The sequence below is a fragment of the Petaurus breviceps genome, unplaced genomic scaffold (genome assembly GCF_028583685.1).
Source record: "Petaurus breviceps papuanus isolate PSGF00001 unplaced genomic scaffold, PetGlider_PUasm1.0 90925, whole genome shotgun sequence".
NCBI classification, from domain to species: domain Eukaryota; kingdom Metazoa; phylum Chordata; class Mammalia; order Diprotodontia; family Petauridae; genus Petaurus; species Petaurus breviceps.
In genome coordinates, this window is record NW_027187380.1 from 4,125,398 (window position 1) to 4,150,696 (window position 25,299).

A 25,299-nucleotide genomic window follows, 5' to 3' on the forward strand; every position below is an offset into this window, starting at 1 on the left:
GCTCTTTCCTTCCCCTACCCCCAGGGCCATCTAGTCCAATTCACCCCCCTCTCCTTATGTCTGTGTGTCTCTGTCTCTTTCTGTCTTTCTCTTTCAACTAATGAGAAATCTGAGGCCCAGGGAGGTTAAGTGGCAATTACTAGTATAACAATTATATTTGTCTAGAGTTACATGGCATTTATCTATATCATTTTAAGGTTTGCAAAGCATTTTCTCATTTAATCCTCACCACAGTCCTGGTTCAGGTGCTACTATTATACCTGTTTTACAGAGGAGCAAAACCGAGGGGGCAAGGTTAAGTGACTTGCCCAGAGCCACACAGCTAGTGAGTATCTGAGCTGCAATTTGTACTCATTTTTTTCCTAATTCCAAATCCAACATCCCATCCACTGTTTCATCAAGCTGCTGCTTAGTTAACGAGCAAATAGGAATCCAGGTACTCGAATTCCAGAGACAGTGTACTATGCACACTGCCTCTTACACAGCCTCTTTACCCCTAAGGCTGATGAGCTCACATTCTAGTACACTGATGAATGTTGGTGAAACTGTGGATCGGTCTAACCATTCTGGAAAGCACCTTGGAACTGTCTATCTCCCTCTCCTCCTCCCCCCCCCCCAGTCACTAAACTGTAAATACTCTCTGAACCAGAGGCACCAGCACATTCGTGCAAAATTTACAGCAGTTCTTTTTGTTTTGGCAAATAACTGGAGACAAAGAGGATGCCCATCAATTGGAGAATGATGGAGCAAATTAGAGTAGAAGAACGTAATGTATATTATACCAGAAGAAATGGTGAAAGGGTCAAGTTTCAGAAAAACCTAAGAAAACTAATAACTGGACAGAGTGAAATACAGAGAACAATATACAATATAGTAATAAGTATACAATCACAAACAAATGTTATAATATAAATAAAATGGGGCCATTTGATGACTCAATGGAGGAGTCAAGGCACCAGGCCTGGATTTAGGAAGTTAGGAAGACCTGAGTTCAAATACAGCCTCAGACAATTACTAGTTATGGCACGCTGGGCAAATCACTTAACTCTTCTTGCCTCAGTTTCCTCATCTGTAAAATGAGCTGGAGAAGGAAATGAAAAATCACTCCAGTGTCTTTACCAAGAAAACCACAGATGGGATCACATAGAGTAGGACACAACAAAACAGCAACAAAATACGATAACAATATTGTGATGAAAAATAACTTTGAAAGACTTAAGAACCCTTATCAATGAAATAGCAACCACGATTTCAGAGGACCATTGATGAAGCAAGCTGCACCTCTTCCTGAAAGAGATAGATTTAATGTGAAGAATAAGATATACATTTTCAGACAAATGTATTTTGTTCGACTACGCATATTTGTTACAAGAGTTGTCTTTTTCTTTTCTTTTCCAATGGAATGAGAGGAAGAGGAAGACCAGGAATAGATAGTATCTCCTCCTTTCCCCTAAAAAAAAAAGAAAAGAAAGACAAAAGAAACATTGATGCACTTTTTAAAATGTATAGAAGAGAAGAGAGAAAAGGTTTGGAAGGAAACAGGAAAACAGGACAGCTTTGAAAGTAATATGTTGAATTTATTATATACATTTAAAAAATGAAATTGTACATAGTAATAATAGCTAGCATTTATATAGCTCTATAAAGTCTGCAAAGCATTTTACAGATATTGTCTCTTTTGATGCTGAGAAGTATGTGTTATTATTTTCCTCATTTTATAGATAAAGAAACTGAATTAGACATTGGTGAAATGATTTGCTCAGAATCACACTGCTAGTGAGTTTCTGAGGCTGAATGTGAAGTGGGGTCTTCCTGACTCCAGGCCCAGTGTTCTATCCATTGTGCCACTTAGATGCCTCTATGTTGAATTTATTACATATTTTCTTTTTCTTTTCTTTCCTTTTTTTTTTTTTGGAGGGGGAGGCAAGGCAATCAAGGTTAAGTGACTTGCCCAAGGTCACACAGCTAGTAAGTGTCAAATGTCTGAAGTCATATTTGAATTTGGGTCCTCCTGACTCCAGGGTTGGAGCTCTATTCACTGTGCCACCGAGCTGCCTCCATACTTTTTTTTTTTTTAACAAGTTGTATATAATAGAGATTTGTGGTTTCGTATAGAATCCTCTTTTTCTGCCCTATTTCATATACAGAAATGTTCTTTTGGGAGAAGGTTGTCACTAAGTTGAGAATAACTTAAAAAAAAAGAATCTAGAGGGCAGCTAGGTGGAGCAGTGAGTAAAGTGCTGGCCCCGGAGTAGGGAGGACCCGGCTGGCCTCAGACACTTAACACCCCCACAAAAAAATAGCCCTGTAACCTTGAGCAAGTTACTTAACCCCAACTGCTTTAAAAAAAATAATCTACATTATATATAACTTTAAGGTTTGCAAAGTGCTTTCTTAATTGCAGCTCTCTGAGGTATTATTATCCTGATTTTATAGATGAGGAAATTCAGGTCCTGAGTTGTTGAATGGTCCATGGATGGAGCACTGGGACTGGAGTCAGAAAGACCTCTGGTCAAATTAGGCCTCAGATGCCCACCATCTGTGTGACTCTGGGCAAGATGAAGAACATCTTTTTTCTCCCTTAGTTTCCTTAACTGTAAAATAGGGACAAAAATAGCACCTACCTCTCAGGATTGTTACGAAGAGGAAATGAGACAATATTTGTAAAGCTTGTAGCACATTCCTGGGACACAGTAAGATGCTCAATAAAGGTTTTCTTCTTTTCTTTCTTCCTTTGTTCCTTGGTTTTTTTCCTTCCTTCCATCTTTCCTTCCTTGCTTCCCTCCTTCTTTCTCTCCCTCCCTCCTTCCTTTCCTCCTTTATTTCTTCTATTCTCCCTTTGTAATAGTATTGGAACTTAAAAATCCCCCTGTATTGGCTTGGTTTTTGGTTTGATTGTGTTAAAACCCAGAGCTTTGTGAATCCCACTTGTGGGATGGACTTGTTGACATGAAAAGAGAGGGCTGAACTGGGAGGAGCTGGTGATGTAAAATTTAGAGAGACACAAGAAAAGAGAGAGGCAGAAGAACTTTTTGGAAGCAGCACCTTGGAGGCAGAGAGAGACTGAGAGGATTGCTGAGGGCCACTTTGAATTGCCCAAGACTTTTGAGAGCTGTCACCCAGAGCTGCCAAGAACTGAGGAGACATGGCTGTTATGCTGGTACTTTGTCTGACTGTATTGATGTTGTTTTGCCAGATTTGTCCACTGGTGAAAGACAGTCCTGTTGTTGCAGAGGTTTTGGAACCTTGCTGTTGGTTCAGAGCTCCTGAGACTGTTCTGCAGACAGAGAGTGAATTCTGTCCACTGGTGAAGGATAGTGCTGTTGTTGCAGAGGTTCTGGAACCTTGCTGTTGGTTCAGAAGCCCTGAAGAAGGATTTTCTTGTTGTATGTTTACAGAAATCCTGGAATAGGGTTTTGCTAATGTTTTCAGGGGTCCTACGACTGTTCTGCAGACACAGAATGAATTAATGAAGACACTGGCAATGTATCTTGTGGCCTTGCTAAGCTTTGTCTCCCCAGGAACAAAGATTACTGAGAGCTTGCCTCATGTCAAGATGAAGAAAAGACCTCCATTTGGGTATTAAGTGCTGTGCTTAAGTTTGTTGTAATTCTGGGGTAGATTCAAATGATCCAAGGGTGGGGAACTTTTGACCTTTTTGTGCTCTGTGATTGAACTAATGAATGTACTTTACTTATGATTGGAAACTAATCTCCATTTGAGAAGAGGGGCTTTGTGATGGACTAAATGAATGTACAGCTTAGGGGTGGAGTAGTATTTAGAAGAGGGATTTTGTGATTGATTAAATGAATGTAATGTCCAGGGGTGGGGTAGTACTTGATTAAATCACACTTAGTAAATGCTGTATTTTGAATTATGCTATATGTTGATTATCTCTGTTCTTAATTTGTCACTGAATAAAATGGAGAGCACCTATGCTGGTATTTTGAACCTTGGGAAGTTGCCATTGCTTGGCATTACACCCTTCTTTCCCCCCTTCCCTTCTTCCCTCCTTCCATCCTTTCAAATAGAAAAGGGTAGATCCTAGACACTGATCGAAGTCCAGCACTCCATTCACTATACTGTGTGACCTACCTTCCACCTGACAAAATTTCCATATTTTTATCTTCCTCTTACTTTCATCAATGCTGTCTTTGTACAAATTATTCCCTTGGTTCTGCTCACTTTAATCTGCATCAGTTCTTACAAGTCTTTTTTTTTTCGACTTTTGGAGGGGAAAATGCAGGGCAATTGGGGTTAAGTGACTTGCCCAAAGTCACATGGTTAATAAGTGTTAAATATCCGAGGCCAGATTTGAACTCAGGTCCTCCCAACTCCAGGGCTGGTGCTCTATTCACTGTGCTACCTAGCCGCCCCTCATACAAGTCTTACTATGTGTCTTCAGAATCATCTTTTCTCTCATTTCCTATAGCACAAAAGCATTCCATTACATCCACATACCACAATTTGTTCAGCCATTCTCCAATGGATGGGGAATCCCCTTAGATTCTAATTCTTTATTTTTTTTTCTTTTAATTCCCCCTTCAGGATTAGAAAGTTTGTTTTTCTTGAGACTCTTCACTTGCTTGTTTCCCTTTTGAGTTTGATGTATTTCTACATAAAACTGTATTTGTATATGTGTATGTTCAATCCTTTGTCTATCTCAAATTGAGAGGTTTATCTAATGCCCACCTCCTCCTGTCATTTACTCCATCCTCAAGCATTTCAATTATGAAAAATAGCAAGTTCCACTCATTTCTCTTTCCTCCTTTCTATACTGTTGTGTATTCCTTTTGCTCTTCCTTCTCTCTCTCCTCTTCAAACCTTCGGAATAGAACTAATTCACTCCCCCCATACCCTTTGAAGACATTAAAGTTCTTAAAAAAGACTTGTTTCTTCTCCTGATTAGATATTAGCACTTCATCATCATACAAGTCTTTCCAATTGCTCAAGTAAATTTACTTTCCTAAGTTTCTCTTTTCTCTTGTGTTTGTATTTTAAAGTTTCTTTTGCAGCTCTGGTCTTCTCATCAGACATGTTTGAAAGTCCTTTATTCCATTAAAGATCCATTTCTTTCCCTGTAAGATGATACTCAGTTTTGCAGGGTAAATTATTCTTGGTTTTAATCTCATATTTTTTACTTCCTAAAACATTATATTCTAAAATCTCCTCTCATTTATAGTAGGACCTAGGTCATCTGCAATCCTGACTTCAATTACTTGGATGATTGCAATATTTTTTCTTTGACGTGAAAGTTCTAGATTTTGGTTATAGCATTCCTGGGACTTTTCCTTTTGGGGTTCCTTTCAGGAAGGGATTGGGAGATCCTTTCTGTGTTCACTTTGCCCTGAAATTCTAATAGATATGAGCAGTGTCCAGGCTTTTTCTTTCATGGTTTTCAAGGAGTCCAGTTATTCTTAAATTGTCTTTCCTTGACATTTTGTGGGGCACTTGTTTTTGATATCAGACAAGTTACATCAGCTTCTATTTTTCAGTGTTTTGGTTTTGTTCTAATATATCTTGCTTTCTGAAGAAATCATTGGTTTCTGTTTGATCTATTCTAATTTTCAGGGTCTGGGTAAAGTTAACTGCTCTCCCTTCTGAGATATTTACTAGCTCTTCAATTCTTACATTCAGAGATTGTATTTCATTTTTTAATTTCTTGCTTCATTCTGTCTAGGTATTAATATTATCCTTGTAGAAAATCCAGTTTTTTCCTTTGAGTATCTGCTTTGCAGATGTTTATGGAGTTTGTTTCTTAGTTTCTCTTCCTACACTGGATTTTTGGGGGCATCTCTAGAGCTGCAATAATTGTTTGTACTAGTTGGTAACTTGGTTTTTTTGTTTGTTTGTTTTTGCTTTTTGGAGGGGGGACGACAGAGCAATTGGGGTTAAGTGACTTGCCCAAGATCACAAGGTTAGTAAGTGTTAAGTGCCTGAGGTCATATTTGAACTCAGGTCCTCCTGACTCCAGAGCTGGTACTCTATTCACTGTGCCACCTAGCTGCCCCCAAGTTGGTAACTTCTTTTTCTTCTTTTTTTTTTTTTTTTTTGCCTTTTGGAGGGCAATTGGGGTTAAGTAACTTGCCCAAGGTTACACGGCTAGTATTTTTGTGTGGGTGTTAAGTGTCTCAGGCCAGAAGCTGAACTCGGGTCCTCCCAACTCCAGGGCCAGCACTTTACTCACTGCACCACCTAGATGCCCCCTAAGTTGGTAACTTCTTGTTGTTGTTACTCATCTCTCTGGTTTTAGTTTATGAATTGGGGCAGGCTCTAGACCTTACTGTACTTGTTGTCTCTGAAGATTGCCTTGGTGCCTGCTAATTTAAGTTCTATCTGTTTGAGGTATAGGACAATGGATCTTTAGGGACCTCTATGGCATCTATGGACAGAGAGCGAGAGACCCTGGAGCCCTTGGACTCTTCAGCTGATATGGTCTGAGTTCTGACTCACCCATGCTGGTTGCTGTTTCTCCTTGTCCCTACATGGTATTACCAACCATCTTGGAGCTTTTTGGCCACCCGGTGACTTTCTTGGGAAAACTTCCCATTCTCATTGCCTTTGGACATTGAGCCCCGTAGTTTATTCATTTCCCTGGCCAATGTCTGTTGATAGTGGGAGGCAGCTGGCTTGTTTGCCTATGGGTGTGGTAGGGAGTTGGGGAAGGGGGAGTATGGCTTTGTTGGTGGTCCACTTTCCCATTGCCTATGGGCTTCTGGCTGACTTTTTGCATAGTTCTGGACTGAAAAGAGTCACCTATCTTGGTTTTGCTTGGAGTGTCTTGATCATTATTTGGTGTGGTTTGACTTTCAGGGTTTTTTTCTGCTTAGAAAAAAGATAGATCTTTCTATTTTTATTTAGGCAATCATCTTGTCTGGAAGTTAACTGGCTAGAAGGCATTTTTAAGATTTATAAAGCAATTTCCTCACAAAATCCTGTGAGGTGGGTAGTGTAAGTATTATTTCCACTTTGCAGATGAGAAAATTGAGACTTAGCAAGATAAAATGATAAACCTAGAGTTGTAGAGCTTGTATTAGGACAAGAACAGGGATCTCTCCTTACTCCAAGTTCAACACTTTTTCCAAAACATCCCATTCTTTGAGTAAGATTGCTTGACCAGGAGCGGCCAGGTGGCTCAAGGGGTAAGAGCATTGGCTCCAGTGTCGGGATGACCTGCAGATCAAATCCGGGCTCAGATACTTAGCACCACACCCAGAAATAATTGGCTGTGTAACCTTGAGCAAGTTACTTAACCCCGATTGCTTTAAAAAAAAAAAAAAGATTGCTTGACCAGCCAGGAATTCATCTGTAATCCAGCTGACATTTTTCTGTCCACCATTATGAGACTTTGCCAAATGCTGTGCTGATATAAAGATCTCCCCATTACACATCTTCCCCAAGCAGCACATACCTTTACTTCTCTTTTTTTCTAAATGTACGTGGAAAAGCCCTTTCTCTCCCATTTAATACTTTCTGCACATCTCAGCTCATTCTTGGCTTTTTTAGCCTTCCATCATCACAAACATATACAAACACCAAGTGCCTCAATCAAAGGGATTTATTGCTTCCTTTGCTCACTGCTGAACCCTCCCCCACCTCTAGATTCCATCCTTTCTCTCTCTCTCTCTCTCTCTCTCTCTCTCTCTCTCTCTCTCTCTCTCCCTGCTTCCCTCCCTCCCTCTCTCTTTCTCTCTCATCTCAGTGCCCCTCCCCTCATTTCATCAGACAATCCTATCTCCTCTCCCTCCTTCCCATCGATTCCCCTCCTTTCCATTCTACCCCCTCCTTTCTATTCACCCTCTTCTCCCAATCTATCCCCTCTCTCCCATTCTATTCCTCCCTCCTTCTTATTCCACCCTATTCCTCCCTTTCTATCTCCCTCTCTCCAATTCCATTCTCTTCCCCAATCCATTTTCTTCTTCCCAATCCCATCTTTGCTCTTTCACACTCTCAGGCTCCTAACCACCACTCTCTACATCCTTACCACCCTCACCCAGATGCCTGGGGCCAAGGTTGAATGGGTATTTATCACTAGTGACAGGAGACAAAAAAAAAAAAACAACTTACAAAGAGATTGACCCAGATATGCCCCCTCCAATTCCAGTTCTTCCATTGACCACCACACCCCCAAACCCTCCCTTTGCAATCATAGAAGACAGAACCATATGGGATATAGTGTCAGATTCATTTATTGGGGTTCATTTTTCTGGGCATCATGACAAAATCAGAAGGATCTGTGTCAGAGTGAGAAGAGCTAGAGAAGCCTGGGATTTGGGAGTGCTTGGCCAGGTTCAACTGTGCCTTCCCTCCCTCACCCTCCACACACACAAAGTGTGGCTTTAGGGATCAGGGGCAGGTAGATAAAGCCAGTGGAGAGAAGGAAGGGCAACATGGGCAACAAACCCAAGTAAGAGAACAGGCCTTCCTTCAGAGTAGGAGGGAGGGAGGCAAGGAAGTATTTATCTAGTCCTCTTTTTATTCCTCTTCTTCCTCTTCTTCTAGGGGTGGGCGATTCCTTTTGAAGAAGCCAACCTGGGAAAGCAAGGAAGGAGCAGAGAATAGAATCATCAAATATTCAGACTCAGAGACCAGCTATTCCAACATCCAACATTTTATAGAAGAGGGAGAAGAGGTGCAGAGAGGGGCTGGTTCAGATTCAAGTCAAGAAATTGGGCCTGCGGGTTGCAGATTTAAAGCAACCTGACAGGTCATTGAGTACAATTATTGCTTCACTGGTTAGGAAAGTGAGGCTTAGTCAGGGGAGGTGAGCTACCCAAGGTCTCAGCAGAGTTGATATTCAAACCCAGGTCTAGCGCCTCTTGTCCTCCTGCTGCCTCTCAAGGGGAAGGGAAACAAGAAAATAGAGATTCTAGGTGGGTCCATGGTCTTGGGAGCTCTCAGAGGGCCATGTTTTCTTTGATGTAGTTAATATCTACAGCCTACTTTCAAGCACCCATTCTGAGATTTTAAATACAGCATAAACGACAGAAGGAATAGAAAATGGAAGAATCTGCACCCTAACTGCCCTTTTAATTCTGTCTCCACCATTCCTCCCACTCACCCATGCCCTGTCATTTGTTATTCAGTTGTGTCTGACTCTCCATGACCCCATTTGGAGTTTTCTTGGCAAAGGTACTGGAGTGATTTGCCATTTCTTTAGCTCATTTTACAGATGAGGAAACTGAGGCAAACAATGTTAAGTGACTTGCCCAGGGTCACACAGCTAGTGTTTGAGGTCACATCTGAACTCGTGCAGGTGTCTTTCTGACTCCAGGCCCTGAATTCTGTGCACTTTGGCACCACCTAGTGGCCCCTGCCCTACCAGACCCTCAGCAAAACTGGAAAATGGGCCAAAGTCACTTTTGCTCACTTATCCCTTTCCCCCTTTTCATTACTTTCAATCAAAGAATCAACAAATATTTACTAAGTGTTACTGTGTACCAGGCCAGGATACAGAGAAAATGTTAAAAAAAAAAAAGCCGTATGCTCAAGCTCAAGGAGTTTTCAGATATATATAAATGTACATATATACATACATACACATATATTCATACACACATGCATATGCACACACACAAACATATCCACACACATACACACTATACATACATGTGTGTGCATAGACATGCATGTATATGCACATACACGTGCATTTACACGTATACACATTACACATACACACATAGATATAATACATATAGGCACACATATACACATGCATATACACTATGCATAATTTCTACATACAGTTCACATATCTACACAGACACACATATATGCACGTATACACACATTTCTGCATGCACACGGCACACATGCACATACGTGTATGTACACACCACACACACTACACATGCACATAGACACATGTGTATGTATATAAAACATAATCTACTTTGTCTCACCACACTCTCCTGGTTGTCCTACCCATCTGCTTGCTCTTCTCCGCCTCCTTTGCTGAACCTTCCTCCAGATCCTCCCTCATTACAGTGGGTATTCTACAGCACCCTGTCCTGGGTGCTCTTCTACATCTACAATATTTCACTTAGTGCCCTCATCAGCTCCTCCGGATTCCATGGTCATTTCTATGCTGATGACTCTCAAATCTATTCACCTCACTCTAACCTCTCTCCTGACTTCTGGTATCAAACCTCTTATTAGATATCTGAAACTGGATGTCCAACAAACATCTTTAACTCAACTTATTCAAAACTGAACTCATTATCTTTTCCCCCAAACTCTCCCTTTTGCCGTCAAGGGGCCCACCATTCTTCCAGCCACCCAGGCTCACCAACTAGGTGCCATCCTCAACTGCTCATTCTCATTCCTAAATCCAATCTGTCACCAAAGCTGTTGGTTTTACCTCTAAGACATCTCCTGCATCTGCCCCCCTTCTGCCCTCTGACCCTGCCACCATGCTGGTGCAGGCACTCGCCACCTCATGGCTGGATCATTGCAATGACCTTCTAGTTGGTCTCCCTGTCTAAAGTCTCTCCCCACTCCATCCCTCTTCTGCTCAGTGATCAAGACGATCAAGCGATCTTCCTAAAGAGTAGATGGTCTTACCCCATCACTGTTCGGTAAACTCTAGTGGTTCCTGACTTTCTATAGCTTCCAGCAATAAATATAAAACCCTCTGTATAGCTTTGAAGCCTTTTCATAACCTGCCATCCCTCCTCCTTTCCAGTCTTCTTATACCTTATGCCCTACCCTGTGATTCAGTGACACTGGCCTACTTTCTGCAACTTGAACAAGAAACTTCATCTTCTGACTGGGGAGTGGAGACAGTGCCAGGCCTGGAGTCAGGAAGACTCCTCTTTCTGAGTTCAAATCTGGCCTCAGACACATACTCACTTGTGTGACCCTGGGCAAGGAACTTACCCCCATTTCCCTCAGTTTCCTCCTCTGTAAAATGAGCTGGAGAAGAAATGGCGCACCATTAAAACCCCAGACGGGGTCATGAAGAGTCAGACATGATTGAAATGACTGAACAACAACATTTTCCTCGGCTGTTCCCCATGCCCTCCCTCCTCATCTCTGCCTCCTGGTTTCCTTGACTTCCTTCAAATCCCAGCTAAAAACCCCACCTTTTCCAATGCCTCTTAATTCTAGTGTCTCCCTTCTGTGGATTATTTCTTCTAAAAAAATTTTTTTTGATGCAAGACAATTGGGGTTAAGTGACTTGCCCAAGGTCACACAGCTAGTACCTATTAAGTGTCTGCGGCCGGATTTGAACTCAGGGCCTCCTGACTCCAGGGCTGCTGCTCTATTCACCGTGCCACCCAGCTGCCCCTCTGTGGATGATCGCCATTTTGTCCTGTACATAACTTGTCTTTTGTCTTTCTTTGTATCTACAAAGCTTAGTACAGTGTCTGGTACACAGTAGGTGCTTAATAAATGTTTATTGGCTGACTGAAAATTATTTTACCCTTTGAGGTGCAAAGTGTTTTCTGATTGGTCCAGTTCTCCCCACTCCCACCCACCCATGGTGTCAGTTGTCCACAAGCATTTATTTAAACCCTTACTAAATAAATAAAAAAATAGAACAGCTAGGTGGCGCCATAGTGCACAGAGTGCTGGGACTATATTCAGGAAGACATCTTCCAGAGGTCAAATTAGGCCTCAGACATCTACTAGTTGTGTGTCCCTGGGGAAGTTACTTAACCCTGATTGCCTCAGTTTTCTCATCTGTGAAATGAGCAGGAGAAAGAAATGGTAAACCACTCTAATATCTCTACCAAGAAAGCCCCGAATGGGGTCACAAAGAATGAGACATGACTACAGGACTGAACAACAACATAAGACTCCAGGGAAACAATACACATGCCCTGGGATGGCCCCAATAAGCCAATTCAACAGCAAAAGTGAATAACAGAGGATAAGAAAGAAAAAAAACCCTGGTATCTATTCTTCATTCATTCATATGAAGGTATTGATAACTTGGCATAACTGTGTCCCCTTCTCCTCTCCCTCCCCCTCATGGGGATTTAAGGGATTACCAGGAGAAAACAACACTTATTTCAAAGGAAGGAGCCTTGGGCACAGCATCCCCAGGTTGTGAGAAGTCTTTGGGGGCAGTGGATCTTCTCAGATCTCATCCCACATAACTGGGTGGCTGCTTGCTCCCACAACAGTAAGACCAGACCAGAGGGTTATCCTTGCCCCTCCTCTTCTGGATCTCAGCCCACCTCGTGCCCTTACCTTCCACATTACAAGGATGAGCAAGGCCAGCAAAAGTAGACCACCCATCACGCCCACGACCACCCACCAGGTGGGAATCTCCATTTCTTCCAGGCGTACTCGAAGCAGCTTGGTCTCCACCTGGGTGGACAACCCCCCAGCTGCATTTCAGAAACACCTCTCCAGATGGGTCAGTGGCCTAGTGGTCCCCAGCATGGTGGTCTGCCCTTTATTTCATGTATGGGTGAATGTGTCCCCCACCACTCTCTGTGTCAAGGACGGGGTGCCTGGTCCCTACCTCCTCCCCATCCCTTCAGCCCTAGTTGCTACAATCCCACCCTCCTGAACCAACCACAACATTTCCATGAGGCAGGCTCTCAGCAGGCACATTGTAAGGCAGCCCAGAGACATTGAACCAGGCTTTAGACTTCAGGATAAACTGCTCCAAGGGCCTCTGGTGGGGAGAGGGTGAAGGAGGGAAGGTGGGGGTAAGGAAATACTGTCACGAAGCATGAATCTGAGTACACTAACCTATATCCACACATAAATACATCTCATGTACATAACCCATGATCTCCCCAGGATCCCAGCAATACAGGGCTGGTCCCCTGCCCTCTTGGCTACCACCCTCAGTACCTTGAGAAGACTAGGCATCCATAGAATTGTGGATATGGTGACCATGGCCCGCTGGCCTCGCTCCATCTGCTTCAGCTCACACTCCACCCAGGTGCAAGGCCAAGTATTGCAGTCCTGCCAGGGATATCGCCAGCCCATCAGGTTACCCCCTGCTCCCTGCCCCCTCCCTCACCAGCCAGAAAATGAGGGAGCTCATCACATCTGATAGACTTGCTATTGTATGTAGCCTTATAAGGTTTGCTGACCCCTCAATGGACATTATCACCCTTGAACATCACAACATTCTCGTAAGGCGAGTGGTATTGTTATCCCCATTCTACAGATAAACACTGAGGTTAAGAAAATGCTGAGAAGTGATTGGCTCAAGGTCGCATAATAAATGTCTAAGGTGGAAGATAAAGCTTAGTCTTTCTGACTTCAAGCCCAGAAGTCTATCCATGCTGACTTTACATACTCCTCTGTGTGTGTATGTGAGAGAGACACACACACGTGTTAAAACCCCTTTGTTTCTTTCAAAATACCTTACACACAGGGGTGGCTAGGTGGCACAGTGAATAGAGCACTGGCCCTGGAGTCAGGAGGACCTCAGTTCAAATCTGGCCTCAGACACAACACAAAAATTAGCCATGTGACCTTGGGCAAGTCACTTAACCCCAATTGCCCTCCAAAAAGGGGGCAAAAAACCAAACAAACAACAAAATGCCTTACACAGAAAAAGTTTACACAGGACAAATTACTCAAAAGTAGAGGCTAGGACATTAAAATTCGTCTCTTCTAATCCATTAGGGAAGCTAGGAAGTGTAGTGGATAGAGCACTGGGCCTAGAGTCAGGAGGACCCGAGTTCAAATCTGGCCTCAGATACTTCCTAGTTATGTGACCTTGGGCAAGTCACTTTACCCTATTTGCCTCAGTCTCCTCATTTGTAAAATGAGTTGGAAAAGGAAATGGTGAACCACTCCTGTATCTTTGCCAAGAAAACCCCAAATGGGATCAGGAAGAGTTAGACACAATTGAAACAACATTCCAACCCATTGGTTTTATAGATGGGGAAACTGAGACCTAGAGAGATGTGACTTGTCCAAGATCACACAGATAATAAGGAGCAGGGTCTAGATTTGATTCCAGGTCCTCTGACGCCAAATCCAGAGTCCTCAATAAGTATTTATTGGTCTCCTTTCCCCAGCTCCTCCATCCCAACCCATTTTCCATTCATGGAGTTCCCAGGTCTTACATGGGGAGCCCAGACCACCTAGACCCTATACCCAGTGGAGGGTCACAACACATATACAGGTCGTCATCATTAGATACACTGGGGGGAAAGGCTGCTCAAAACCAATGGTGGGGGGCAGCCAGGTGGCGTAGTGAATAGAGCAATGGCTCTGGAGTCAGAAGGACCTGAGTTCAAATCCTGCCTCAGACAGCTCACCAGGACTATTGGTTCTTGGAGCCCAGAGGCCCCTAGGAGCTCCGGGGTAAAAACATTCCTCTTCTCTCGTTCATGCTGGAAAGGGTGGGTGGGGCTGGAGCTAGGAGCAGGGGCAGGTTGCTCAGCTTTCAGCTGCAGAGGTAAAAGCATGGATGTCCTCAGATGCTGAACAGTCTTTCCTAATCTCCCTAGATAGGAATGCTCCCATCTCCCCTTCCACATCCTTACCCTGAGGCTTCCCACTCCCAACCTGAACGCTGCTTCCTCCCTCACTTTTCCCTACTCAAGTTCAAGAGAAGTTTTGTCCCTCTCCTCAAATCTCCCCTGGCCCCTTGTATATGGTTGTTGTGTTATATAAAGCATTCTTGGACTACATGACCTCTGATGCTTCTTTCAGCATTCTGGGACAGTCATCCTGGCCCTCCTTCCCCTTCCTTCTTTCCATCTTTCCTTTTTTTCCTTTACTTTGACTACTTTCTGCTTGACCCCAAGGCTCCCTTGATCACTCCAATCTACCCTGACTTAGCCCCCAGGGATTTCCCTTCTCTACCCACCAGTTTCCCACCTCACCCCCTACCCTACCCTGCCATCCTTGCAGATTCTTACATTGAGGGGATTGGGGGGAGGATGAGCAGAGCACTGGAGGCCCCCTTGGGCCTGAACATCCAGTACATAGAGCAGGTCATCAGTCTGGGAATGGCTAGGGAAGCCTATCCAAAGCTGAAGCCTAGTCACTGTCCCTGGACCCTGGTTGTGCAGCTTGGGGAAGAGGAAGAAAGGGAGTCAAACATGGGGATCACCCTGAACCCCCCTCACCCCTTTTCATCCAAACCTGGGAGACCACAAGTCAAATAGCACCAGGGCTCGAAGTCACAGGAGATTATTTTTTTCCAGCCCATGCTGAGCCCACATTCTACCCAGCTGCTTCATACCTCAAATGCATGTTCCACCTTGGAAGTATCTTTCATCTGGTAGGTACTCCAGTCTACAGTTGCTAGGTCCTCATTCCCCTGGGAGTCCTCAGGGGGTGGGGAGAGCACCACAGAAGCTGGGAAAGAGTTCCTGCCAGATACCAGGGCCCCCTCCTTCTTCTGCACATATTATCCTTTCATCTCATTCCATCCCCCTTCCATCCCATCTCCCCTCCCATTCTGCCCCATTCCATCCGCTCCCTTCTAATCCATCCCCTCCCTCCCATTCCATCTTCCTCTTTCCCATTTTGACTCCTCTTTCCCATGATCCACTCCCTCTCTCCCATTCCATCCCATTCCATCCCTCTCCCTTCTATTCCATTCCTCTCCCTCCTATTCCTTTCCATTCTATCCCCCTCCCTTCTATTACACCCCCTCCCTCCTATCCATCCCATTCCACCTCCTCTGTCCCTCGAACTCCCTTTCTCCCATTCCAGTCAGGAATGCCCTCCCCCATCAGCAGCTTTCCCTCTCCTTCAAAGACCCAATGTCTCCTTCCCCAGACTCAGCCCCCTCACCCAAATAGGTCCACTTGGGCTTTGGCCTTGACTGGGACCTCCAGTCGAAAAGCTTCACTGTTGGGATTTTGACTATTCTTGCTGTTGAGGAAGAGGAAGAATGGAGATGAGGGGAGGAAGACAGGAATGGAAGATGCCCCAGCCTGGGGTGCTGCAGGGGCCTTGTGGTGATGAAAGAACTAGGACTGAGCTTCCCCTGGGGACACATCTGGCTTCTCTGAGGTTGGAGGCTCTGTAGTCACAGGTGACTAAGAGCACAGATGGACTTAACCAATCCTATAGCCTGTAGAAATGGGTTTAAACTTTGATTCCTGGGAGACCCTAAAACCTGTCCCTGGGAAACAAAGGAATTAACTTTTTCTTTTTTCTTTTCTCTTCTTTTCTTTTCTTTTCTTTTTTGGAGGGAGGTGGGGAAGGCAAGGCATTTAGGGTAAGTGACTTGCCCAAGGTCACACAGCTCGCTAAAGTGTTAAATGTCTAAGGTCCAATTTGAACTCAGGTCCTCCTAACTTCAGGTCCAGTACTCTACTCACTGCACCACCTAGCCACCCCAAATTAACTTTTTCCTTGGAGAAAGTAAATTAGATTGTAGATTAGCCTTCTTGCCTGGGAGTAGGGAGCTGAATGAGATGAGGTGGCATGGCAGAAGAAAAAGTACTGAATTTGGACATAGGAGACCCAAATTCTAATCCTGCCCATGTGACCTTAGGTCACATACTCCCTGGGCATAAACTTCCTCATCTGTAAAATGAGGGGCTTGAACTGGACCTAAGGTCCCTCCTAACACCAACATCTTGTGACCTCTAGAAGCTCTTTTAGATGAATATGTCAGTAATGTTCCAATTTGAGGGGATGAAGATGTGGATGTAGCCTCATCTCTTTTTTAAAAAATTTAATATATTTTGTTCTCTCCTCATTATATGTTAAAACAATTTTAAACATTTTTTTTTAATTTTGAGTTCTGAATTCTAGCCCTCCCTCCCTTCCCTCTCCCCTCCCTGAGACAGTAAGCAATCCGATATAATTCATACATGTGCAATCCTGTCCCCATTACCTCTTAATCTGCAGCGTAAAGGAGACGCTGTCCCCAGCTTCTTCCAGGTTTCCCACACTCACCAGCATCAGGATTCCCATCTGGAAAGGCAAAGAAGGGGCATGGTCAGGGATACTCCTTGTCCCCCATTCCAGCCTAAAGGTTAAATGCTTTAGGACACTGGTTTGTGGCACAGACTCCCCCGTTCTTCTCTCCTCCCCCCCTTCAGGCATTCTCCTGCAACCAGGCCAGGCCATGCCCCTTTACCCTGGCATCCTTCTTCATGGGGTTGCCCAGTTCACACAGAACTAACTGACTCTCATTCTCCTTCTTCTGGATACAAAGTAGTTTCTCAAAGTTCTGTATAGGGGAGGAAGGGAGGGATTTGAATTCATGGGCACCATTTGGGGCCAGCAACACAGAATAGGAAATATCTTTCAAGCTGAGAGTGACCCTCAGTGCCTGAGAAGGGCAGAAGCAGCATCAGATGCCCTCACCTTGATGTCACTCAGGGCCTGCATGAAGTGGGCGCCTTGGGGTAGATGTACGGCCAGCTCAGCCTCATAGGCACCCTCCCCCTCATTGGAGGCATTCACTCGAAGCTCCAGCACATTGTCTGCCCCGATGAAGAGTGAACCTTTCCTGGAAGAAGCCCATTAAGAGGAAAGCTGCCGGCATGGGCCAGCCAAGGGGTTAGAGTATCATGTAGATGGGGTGGGGTACAGATGCCACCCATAGTGTGGGAGGGACAAGGATATGGAGATTGGGCACAGGGAATGTGGGCATTGGGAAGCGATAGGGAAGATGGAGAGAGTTGGAAACAGAGCTAACAGGATTCAGAAAATCACAGCTTGGAGCTGGAACGGACTCGTTTTGTCTGGCATGCCTGCTTTTCTTCAGTTATTCATCAAATTGAATTCTCACTGGTAAGATGAGAAAACTGAAGGCCAGAGATGCTGAGTGATTGTTGATCCCAGGTCATAGCGGGAGGAAAGGGGCAAAGACCTAACTAACAAGGTTATCAGACTGGGGAGGGGAAAGGGCCTGCTCACACATTGGCATTGAGTTGTAACTGGGGCACGCATAGGTCATCTTTCCCACAGTCCAGTATGATGCGAGTCTAGAGGGCAAGTTGGCAGATCAGGAGTTTGGACCAAATAATTTTCCCATTCTACTCCTTTTACCCCATTACCCCCAACATTGACTGGCAACCTCAGTCTCTTCATCACTCTCCTCTACCACCTCCTTCCCCAAGTTCCAAGTTGGCTGCCAGGCTGACTCTCCCCTTACCTGCTGCTGTACATGAGTGTCTCCATTCAGGACAAGGGGTAGGGAGCCTCCAGCCCGCTCGTTCTTTAGGGACACATTAAGACTGAGCACAATGGGGCTCAGTTTGTCCCGGAATTCAGCCTCATCCTGAAGGTGAGATAATGGGAGTGGTGAGTACCTTCCTGCCATACACACATCAGAGATTCCTTCAGTCTCAGTCCTTCACCTGGAAATTCCCACCTCCCCTTACCTCACCAATCCCATTCTTCACTACCAGGAGTCATGGGAGCCAGGGAAGAAGAGCTCAGTAATAGTCATGGCAATGTCAAGAATTAGGCATTAGATATTTTTAAGCTGCTATTACAGCATCTTGCCACAATTTAACACCAACTGAAATTCTCTAGTGGGCATCAGTGTAATGTCATTCTGGAACTGTATCCTACATAAATATCTTATTTTTCTCGTATTTGGCCTGGTGCTCTTTAAACTTCTGACACTGTTAATCCCAATCCTGCCCCCTACTCTACCCGCAAGAAGGCCTTGGCATCATGGCAGATAGGGACATGTTCACTGCTTAGCTCTAATTCTAGAGTGGTGCTTGATTGCAGAGAACCCAGCAAAAGCACCCGCCGACCTTGTCGTGGTTTCAACCGGTCTAGCTGCAGCTCGGCATTTATACCTGGGCACACAAGAAAGGGGAGGAGAGGGAGAGGTGAGCTAACACCAGTTTAGACAAGCCCACCAGGCGTGCCCAGACCTGTGCTCCCTAAACCTGGGCGGTGCTACTCACGAAGCTTCTTTGGGATGTTGTGCCCACTGATGCTTGTGCACATCTGGATATTGAAACTAGGAGGAAAAAAGGATTCTTTAAGCATTGAGGTCCTTAGGTAAAAGCTTAGCTCTTCACTCTCAAGGAGCCCATATCTGTACCCTCTCCTCCTCACCAGCTGACTGCAACTGTGGTCTTTGGGTTGGGAAGATCGCAGTTCTTCACAGCTGGGTTCAGTACCTCTGGCACCAGTAACTGGACAGCGGCCAACACCACAGGCTGGGCCCTAGGGAAGATGCAGCAGACTCGTAGGCCTCTGTTGGTTAGTTGTTTTTCAGTCATGTCTGACTCTTTGTGACCCCATTTGGGGTTTTCTTGGCAAAGATACTGAAGTGGTTTGCCATTTCATTCTCCAGCTAATTCTACAGATTAGGAAACTGAGGAAAACAAGGTGAAGTGACATGTCCAGGGTCACACTGCTAGTAGGTGTCTGAAGTCAAATTTGAACTCAAGTCTTCCTGACTCAAGGTCTGACGCTTTATCCACTGTACCACCATGTAATTCACATACCTCTTTACCTCTGCTTTAATGTGGTCCCTGTAAACATATACTTCTCAAGGGGGCCACAGAGATACCTCATGGGAACTGCTCAATGCCAATGCTCACCTATATATGGCCACTTGGCTGGCTCCAAATGCCCCCACCAGCAGGTCTGTGGGCACAGGAAGTAGAGTCAGAAATGAAAATACTGCATGTCAGACCGTGTCCTCCCTCCATCATTAGCTTAGAAGCCATAGATTCCTCTTTGTTTACTCTTGTCCTCCCTCATGGAAATTTGGGCTAATAAAGCTGAATAATTAGGGATCCAGATGTAGATTCAGCTTAGATCAAAGAAGGGGAAAGGAAGAGGTCTGGAGACCATGAAATAGGAGATCTAGATGTGGGCACCAGGATAGAAAGATTTCCCTGGCATTGGGAGGCAATATCTGAAGAATTCTCCCACCCAGTTTGGGTCTGTCCCAAGAATGGCCACACTAGATTAGAATGGGGGCTGCCTAGGAAGGAACAGGGCAGGTACCTGGGTATCCATTAGCATCAATGTCTGTGGCCCCTTTCAGGGCAAAGCCAAAGCCGGAACCTCGGTGGAAAGGGCTATCTAGAACCTGTGATGGGCGTGGGCTCAGGCCCTCATCCTGTCCCCGGAATATAAACACTCGGCCCCTTCCATTGGGCCCACCAAATGGGGCACCTACTGCTATATCTGAGAAAGGAAAGAGGAGCAGTCATTATGCCTCTTCATCCAGCACCCTCAGAACCCCAGGTCTATTCCTCCTCCTCCTCCTCCTTGTGCCCTTGACCTCACCATTGTACCCATCCTGGTCCAGATCACCAAGAGGAGCAATAGCTGAGCCAAAACGCCCATATAACTCCGTGCCAGTAAGATGCTTAGGGTTGCCCAGAGTATGTGGGGTTCTCAGCTGCAGGTAGACGTACACTCGTCCTACCTCTGCCAGCTTTCGATTGGCTCTCTGCTCCATGAAGAGTGGGGCACCCACCAGCAGGTCATCTCTCCTGTTAAATGATGTGATTGTCACCCCAAAGAGGAGGAAGATGGGATACCAACCCTAGCAAGGGGCTGTGGGAAGAATCTGAACTCAGTCCTGGTCTCATTTGGAGGCGCCAGACTTTTGAAGGGCTAGGTATCATAATGCCCAGTAGGATGCTTCCCCACAGTGGGATTTCAACACTCCTCACCCATCCCTGTTGATGTCAGTCACAGCCACTGTGTGCCCAAAGTACGATGCGACCTGTAGGGAGATGTGTATTACATTGCAGGGTTTCTATCTCCTTTTTCCAACTCAGGGCAATTCAGATAGTCCTCAAAATAGATAGGCAAAGCCCCTCTCATCCACGAATGGGATGCCTTCTCCTGTAGTTCAAATCCCTCCCGCCCCACCCAGACTTCATCTTCCCCCAACCTGATCTCCTTGAAGAACATGCAGGGTGCTGTGATTCTGGTAAAAAATCTCCACCTGTGGGGAGGGCGAGGTCTCAGTTCCACTAGAGACAGGGGTGGGTGTCTGGGGAACCTAGGGGCTTGGCAGGAATCATAAAGGGTCCTTTTGACTACTGGCCCCATTGTGGGTAACCCAGCCAATCATGAGGGATTCCCTTAACCACTGGTCCCACTGGGGGATGGTCTGGCAATGAGAGAGGGGAAAGGGAAAGGCACTTTAGGAAAGGTCATTCTGGAGTTGTGGATTGAGAGGACCTGGGAACTGAGTTGGTGGGGGCAGGGCAGAGCAATGGTGATGGAATTAGGAAGACTGAGAAACTCACCGCCCCCAGCGTCGTACTCCAGTTAGGGGTACCCAGTACATATTCTGGAGAAGAATAAGCCAACCCCTGAGCAAATTGTAGAAAACTCTTTACCCTGGGTCCATAAGGGCCACTTATCTAGAATTTTCCCTTTATATCTCAGGAGCTTGGAAATGCCTCCCTCTCAGGGCTACCTCCCTGTTCTCAAGCAGAACCCCTGGGTGGATGGAACTGTCTTACCTGTATCTTTAGGGTTTTCATTAAATTCTCCCACAGCCACCGAGTACCCTGTGGACAGGGAGCATTCATTGACAGGGCACCACTCCTCCACCCCCTCACCCAGGAGAAAAGGCTAAGGTCCAAGGACAAAAGGAAGAAGTGATAAAAGGAGGGATTAGGTGAGTGCAGGCAAGATGATGGGAGCAGGAATTATCCAGGCAGATGACGATGGGTTGGGGAATGAGGAAGGGATGCAATACCCCGGTAGGCATCTCGGTGCTCAGGCGTAAAGACGTCCTTGCTCAGTTGCTGGGAAGGCACAGTCCAGAGAAGTGAGGACGGGGTATAGCTGGACATAATGTCGGAAAGCTGAGCCCGGGCTAGCAGACCTGGTGAGTGGAAGATGGTTTGGTCTAGGGTCAGTGAGGCCTTTTCCCTGCATCATTCCTCAGTCCAAAGACCCAGCCCAGGACTGGGGTGATGATGCATTGTGGGTCAGGGTGACGTTCTCATTCCAGTCATTCGGGGTGCCAAGGATGGTGTTCTGACATCTGTCTTTCCTGGGGGACATTGGGGAAAACCTCAAAAGTTATCGGAGGCTGAAGAGGGGAAGTGCATTGTAGCAATATGTAGTTCAAATGTTGGACCTTGGACACTGTTGGTTATGTAACGAAATCCTTCAAAAAATTTTTCTGTACATTGTCAATTAATGCATCTTGTTTACTGTACAGCTGTCAGTTAATGTCTTTTACAAGTTTGCCAGATTATATTTATTGAATAAAAACTCCCATTTAGCTAAGGAAAAAAAAAAGAGGGGAGTGGGGCTGATTATGGGAGGGGAAGGGACTGATCGGGGAAGGCTGATACCTATGAAATAGTAGCCTCCAGGAGCCCCCAGAACCAGCTCTCCAGACTGAAAGGAAAGCACACAAGGTGAGAAGGGAACCTCCAGGCTAGTAGACTCCCCCCACCCCAGTTCAGTAATTCAAATCTAGGAAACATTTAGTAAGTTCTCCTGATGGGCTGCTTGGCCCTGGGGCACCATTCTGAATCCCATCCCCCCAATTCTAATTTCTCTCGTCTTCTGCCCCTGAACCCGCCATTCACCTGGGTGATCGTGGAACTGAACCCTATTTCGCAGTAGCGCAAGTCTCTGCCTGGACACAGATAAGAAGGGGAAGAGTAAAAAAGAGAGGAGTCAGGTCAGTTATTCACGTTTCTAGGAGGCCCCTCCCGACCACAAATGGGCAGGACTAAGGAGAGGGGCGTGGTCACTTCTGGGGGTACCCCGAGGGAGGGGCTGGGCGGGTCTCGGGGACGGGCAGTGGCTCACGGTAGCTCCCCAGGTAGACGTAGTTCCCCAGATAGAGCTGGTTCATGGCATTCTCCCGGCATGGCGCATACTCTGCTCGTCGGCCGCTCTTGGAGTGGGCCACGAAGCAGCTCCCGACTGGGGTCTTTCCGGCTTCCTCGGTGGGCTCCATAGCGTTCCAGTGCTGCCAGGGAGCGCATGCCTGCGGGAGGGGCGGGCCACAGAGGGTCCTGGGGCTGGGCTGGCGCTCATGAATTCCCCTCCCCGAAGCCTCCCACACACTCGGGGGGGCTTGTGACCTGGCTCTGCCTTCCTCCCTGCTCCCCTCTCCTGCCCACAGCTGCCCGGTGTTTGCTGTGTGCCCATCATGTGCGTCTTCATATTTGCTGCCTATCCAATGCCCAAGCTCCAACTCTTTCATGACAGTCCAATGCCCTACTTCATGCCTGCCTGGTCCCCATACTACTCAAGACCCGTGCTTGCCCAGTGCCCACCACAATGTTGTCCTTCCAGCTGACAACGGATGCACCAAGACCCTGCTTGGTTTTGTAGTTTTTGAAGGTGATGGAGCCCACCTTGCTGGTCTGATCCTCTAGAAAGGAGAAGACAGAACATCGGTTGGAGGTAAGGACCACTTCCCATAGATTCTCCAGCCTGCCTTACTTTCATCCCAGGCAAAGACCTCTCTCCTAGTGGAGTAACCTCCCTCCCCCTTTATTGTTTCCATTCCCCCTCTTCCCCCATCCCCTTCCTGTCCAGGGCCCAAGACTCACTGAGGTCAAAGGTTAGGGGGCGGCAGGTACTCCCCTGGGCTGCCCAGGGACATAGGAACACACCTCCAGTCTCTTCCCCCTCAGGGCTTACAGCCTGTGGGGCTCCCACCACGATGCCAATGCTGCAAGTAGAAAGGCCCCCCCCAACCCCGCCCGAGTTGAGGTCATCTGGGCAGCATCACCCAAGGGACGCAGGGATAGGAAGGTGAGACTGATCATTGTGGGGAGAGGCTGGGGCTGGGATTCATAGTAATGTAAGAGGGAAAGTCTGACTTTAGGGATGATAAACCTTACAACTGGGTGTGTGCTGGGGAGAGTGTGATTTCACATTGGGAATCTTAGCCTAGCCCTCAGGAGAATAATCTGTCTTTAGTTCCTTTTGTCTGCTCAGCCTGAATTCTCTTTAGGTATCTGGTTGCTTTCACGATGACCATAGCACATCCAGAACCCTTTACTTAAGTCTGCTCCTTCTAGATAGGGTCTGTAATGCTTCCCCACTTCCACCCCTTCCCTCCTACCAACATAAAACTATATCTGTCCTATACTCAGTCCTTTGGAAAGGATCATACAAACTCCTTCCTTTGGGGGCACAAATGCTCAATAAGGATTAAAAGTAGGTTTTCTCCCAGAGATAGAGAAATTTTAACAAAGAAAGACTTCATTCATGCCATGGAATGAACTGATAGGCAGAATTTCGGGCTCTGGATTGGTGAGTGGATGATTTGAGGGACCCAGGTGACGGTCTGTTTTGCCCTAATGTTCCTAAAGGTTTATGTCTGTAGATGTACTCAACACAGCTCGGTCCTTACTCTGGTCTGTCCAGGGTCCTCACTCCTCCCTAGTTTCCCTTGGCCCATGACTCACCCTCCATAACCATCCTCAAAGAAATCCAGAGCAAATCCAAAGTGGCTGCCATTGGGGCCCACATAGAGGGCTGGCCGTGCAGCATCCAGGTTCAGGGCCCAGGCAGGGGCAACACCACCAGGCACCAGAAGAAGCTGAATCCATCCCAAGAGCCACAGAGCAGGCAGCAGGTACTGAGTGCTGACCATCCTCCTCCTGCTGAGGCCCCTTGAATAGAGCTCTTTGAGACAAGTTTTTCTTTTCTTCCACCCCACCCCTGCCAATTTCAGGAAGCTGCTCCTTATCAAGCTGACCCCCAAAATAACTCACTAAATGACAGAGATGAGACAACATTTCTAGACACTGCCCATTGAGTCTGCTGGCTAGGCAGGTGGAGGAAACCACTCAGGGGATGAATGTATTGGGATGGCATTCAGAAATGAGGCCCTTGGGAGCTGTGGCACCTTATGGTTAGGGGGCAAGATCTTAACTTTCCCCCAATGGAGGAAGAAAATACTTCTTTCCCTTCCCCCACCATCTCCCCTTGCCTGGCAGATACAACAGGGTAATATCAGTGGCAGCTGTTTCCTTGCTTCTAATGACCAATGATTGTTACCACAGCTCTGCAGTTTCCTCTAAGGAAGTGGGGTTGGGGTCGTTCAATTCTTATCTAGTGGACTGGTCATAGCAAATCATGGGCAGTAGTGCCTGAGGCCTCCGGCCACTCAGCAGAAGAGACAGTACAGCTGAATTAGAGTGAAGTGGAAGCACTGTGACATAGGAATGTGAAGGAAGCCATTCAGAGTGCCCTGCCAAAAATAGAAAAAGGGTACAGGGGACAGAAATGGCAGTAACCAAGGAAGCAGAACAAAGAGGAAGGTCAGAGGCAAGGAAGAGATACCCATCCCTCACTATGCCACCTGGGACCCCAGTTCTGTTGTGAGACTGTTCTGAACAGCAGGCATGTTCCTTCCCCTGGATATTACTTTATATATCTTCTTGTTGTCCAGTCGTTTCAGTCATGTCCAAC

General features: G+C 46.2%; 1 protein-coding gene across 1 annotated transcript; it reads right to left on the minus strand.

The window, feature by feature from the left end:
- Positions 1 to 8,171: 8,171 nt before the first annotated feature.
- On the minus strand, positions 8,172 to 25,194 carry ITGA2B (integrin subunit alpha 2b). The gene is made up of 30 exons (XM_069076122.1): positions 24,291 to 25,194; positions 23,427 to 23,548; positions 23,148 to 23,245; positions 22,675 to 22,855; positions 22,449 to 22,498; positions 22,209 to 22,254; positions 21,602 to 21,730; positions 21,363 to 21,410; positions 21,144 to 21,187; positions 20,783 to 20,836; positions 20,559 to 20,611; positions 20,167 to 20,375; positions 19,882 to 20,064; positions 19,470 to 19,515; positions 18,979 to 19,089; positions 18,825 to 18,880; positions 18,562 to 18,713; positions 18,056 to 18,181; positions 17,818 to 17,885; positions 17,263 to 17,407; positions 17,033 to 17,125; positions 16,787 to 16,866; positions 15,733 to 15,813; positions 15,176 to 15,305; positions 14,850 to 15,002; positions 14,244 to 14,375; positions 12,817 to 12,930; positions 12,533 to 12,634; positions 12,202 to 12,321; positions 8,172 to 8,532 (listed from the first exon to the last, which is right to left on the minus strand). Exons 1-30 carry the CDS (start codon positions 24,476 to 24,478, stop codon positions 8,476 to 8,478), a joined length of 3,171 nt encoding a protein of 1,056 aa, XP_068932223.1. The 5' UTR covers positions 24,479 to 25,194; the 3' UTR covers positions 8,172 to 8,475.
- Between the last annotated feature and the right edge of the window lie 105 nt (positions 25,195 to 25,299).

Coding starts and splice junctions, on each gene's coding strand:
- ITGA2B (XM_069076122.1), bottom strand. CDS start 24,478: ATGGTCAGCACTCAGTACCTGCTGCCTGCTCTGTGGCTCTTGGGATGG. Junction 23,549..24,290: donor TTTGAGGATGGTTATGGAGG/GTGAGTCATGGG, acceptor TTCTACTTGCAG/CATTGGCATCGTGGTGGGAG. Junction 12,635..12,816: donor GGATGCCTAGTCTTCTCAAG/GTACTGAGGGTG, acceptor TCTCCCCACCAG/AGGCCCTTGGAGCAGTTTAT.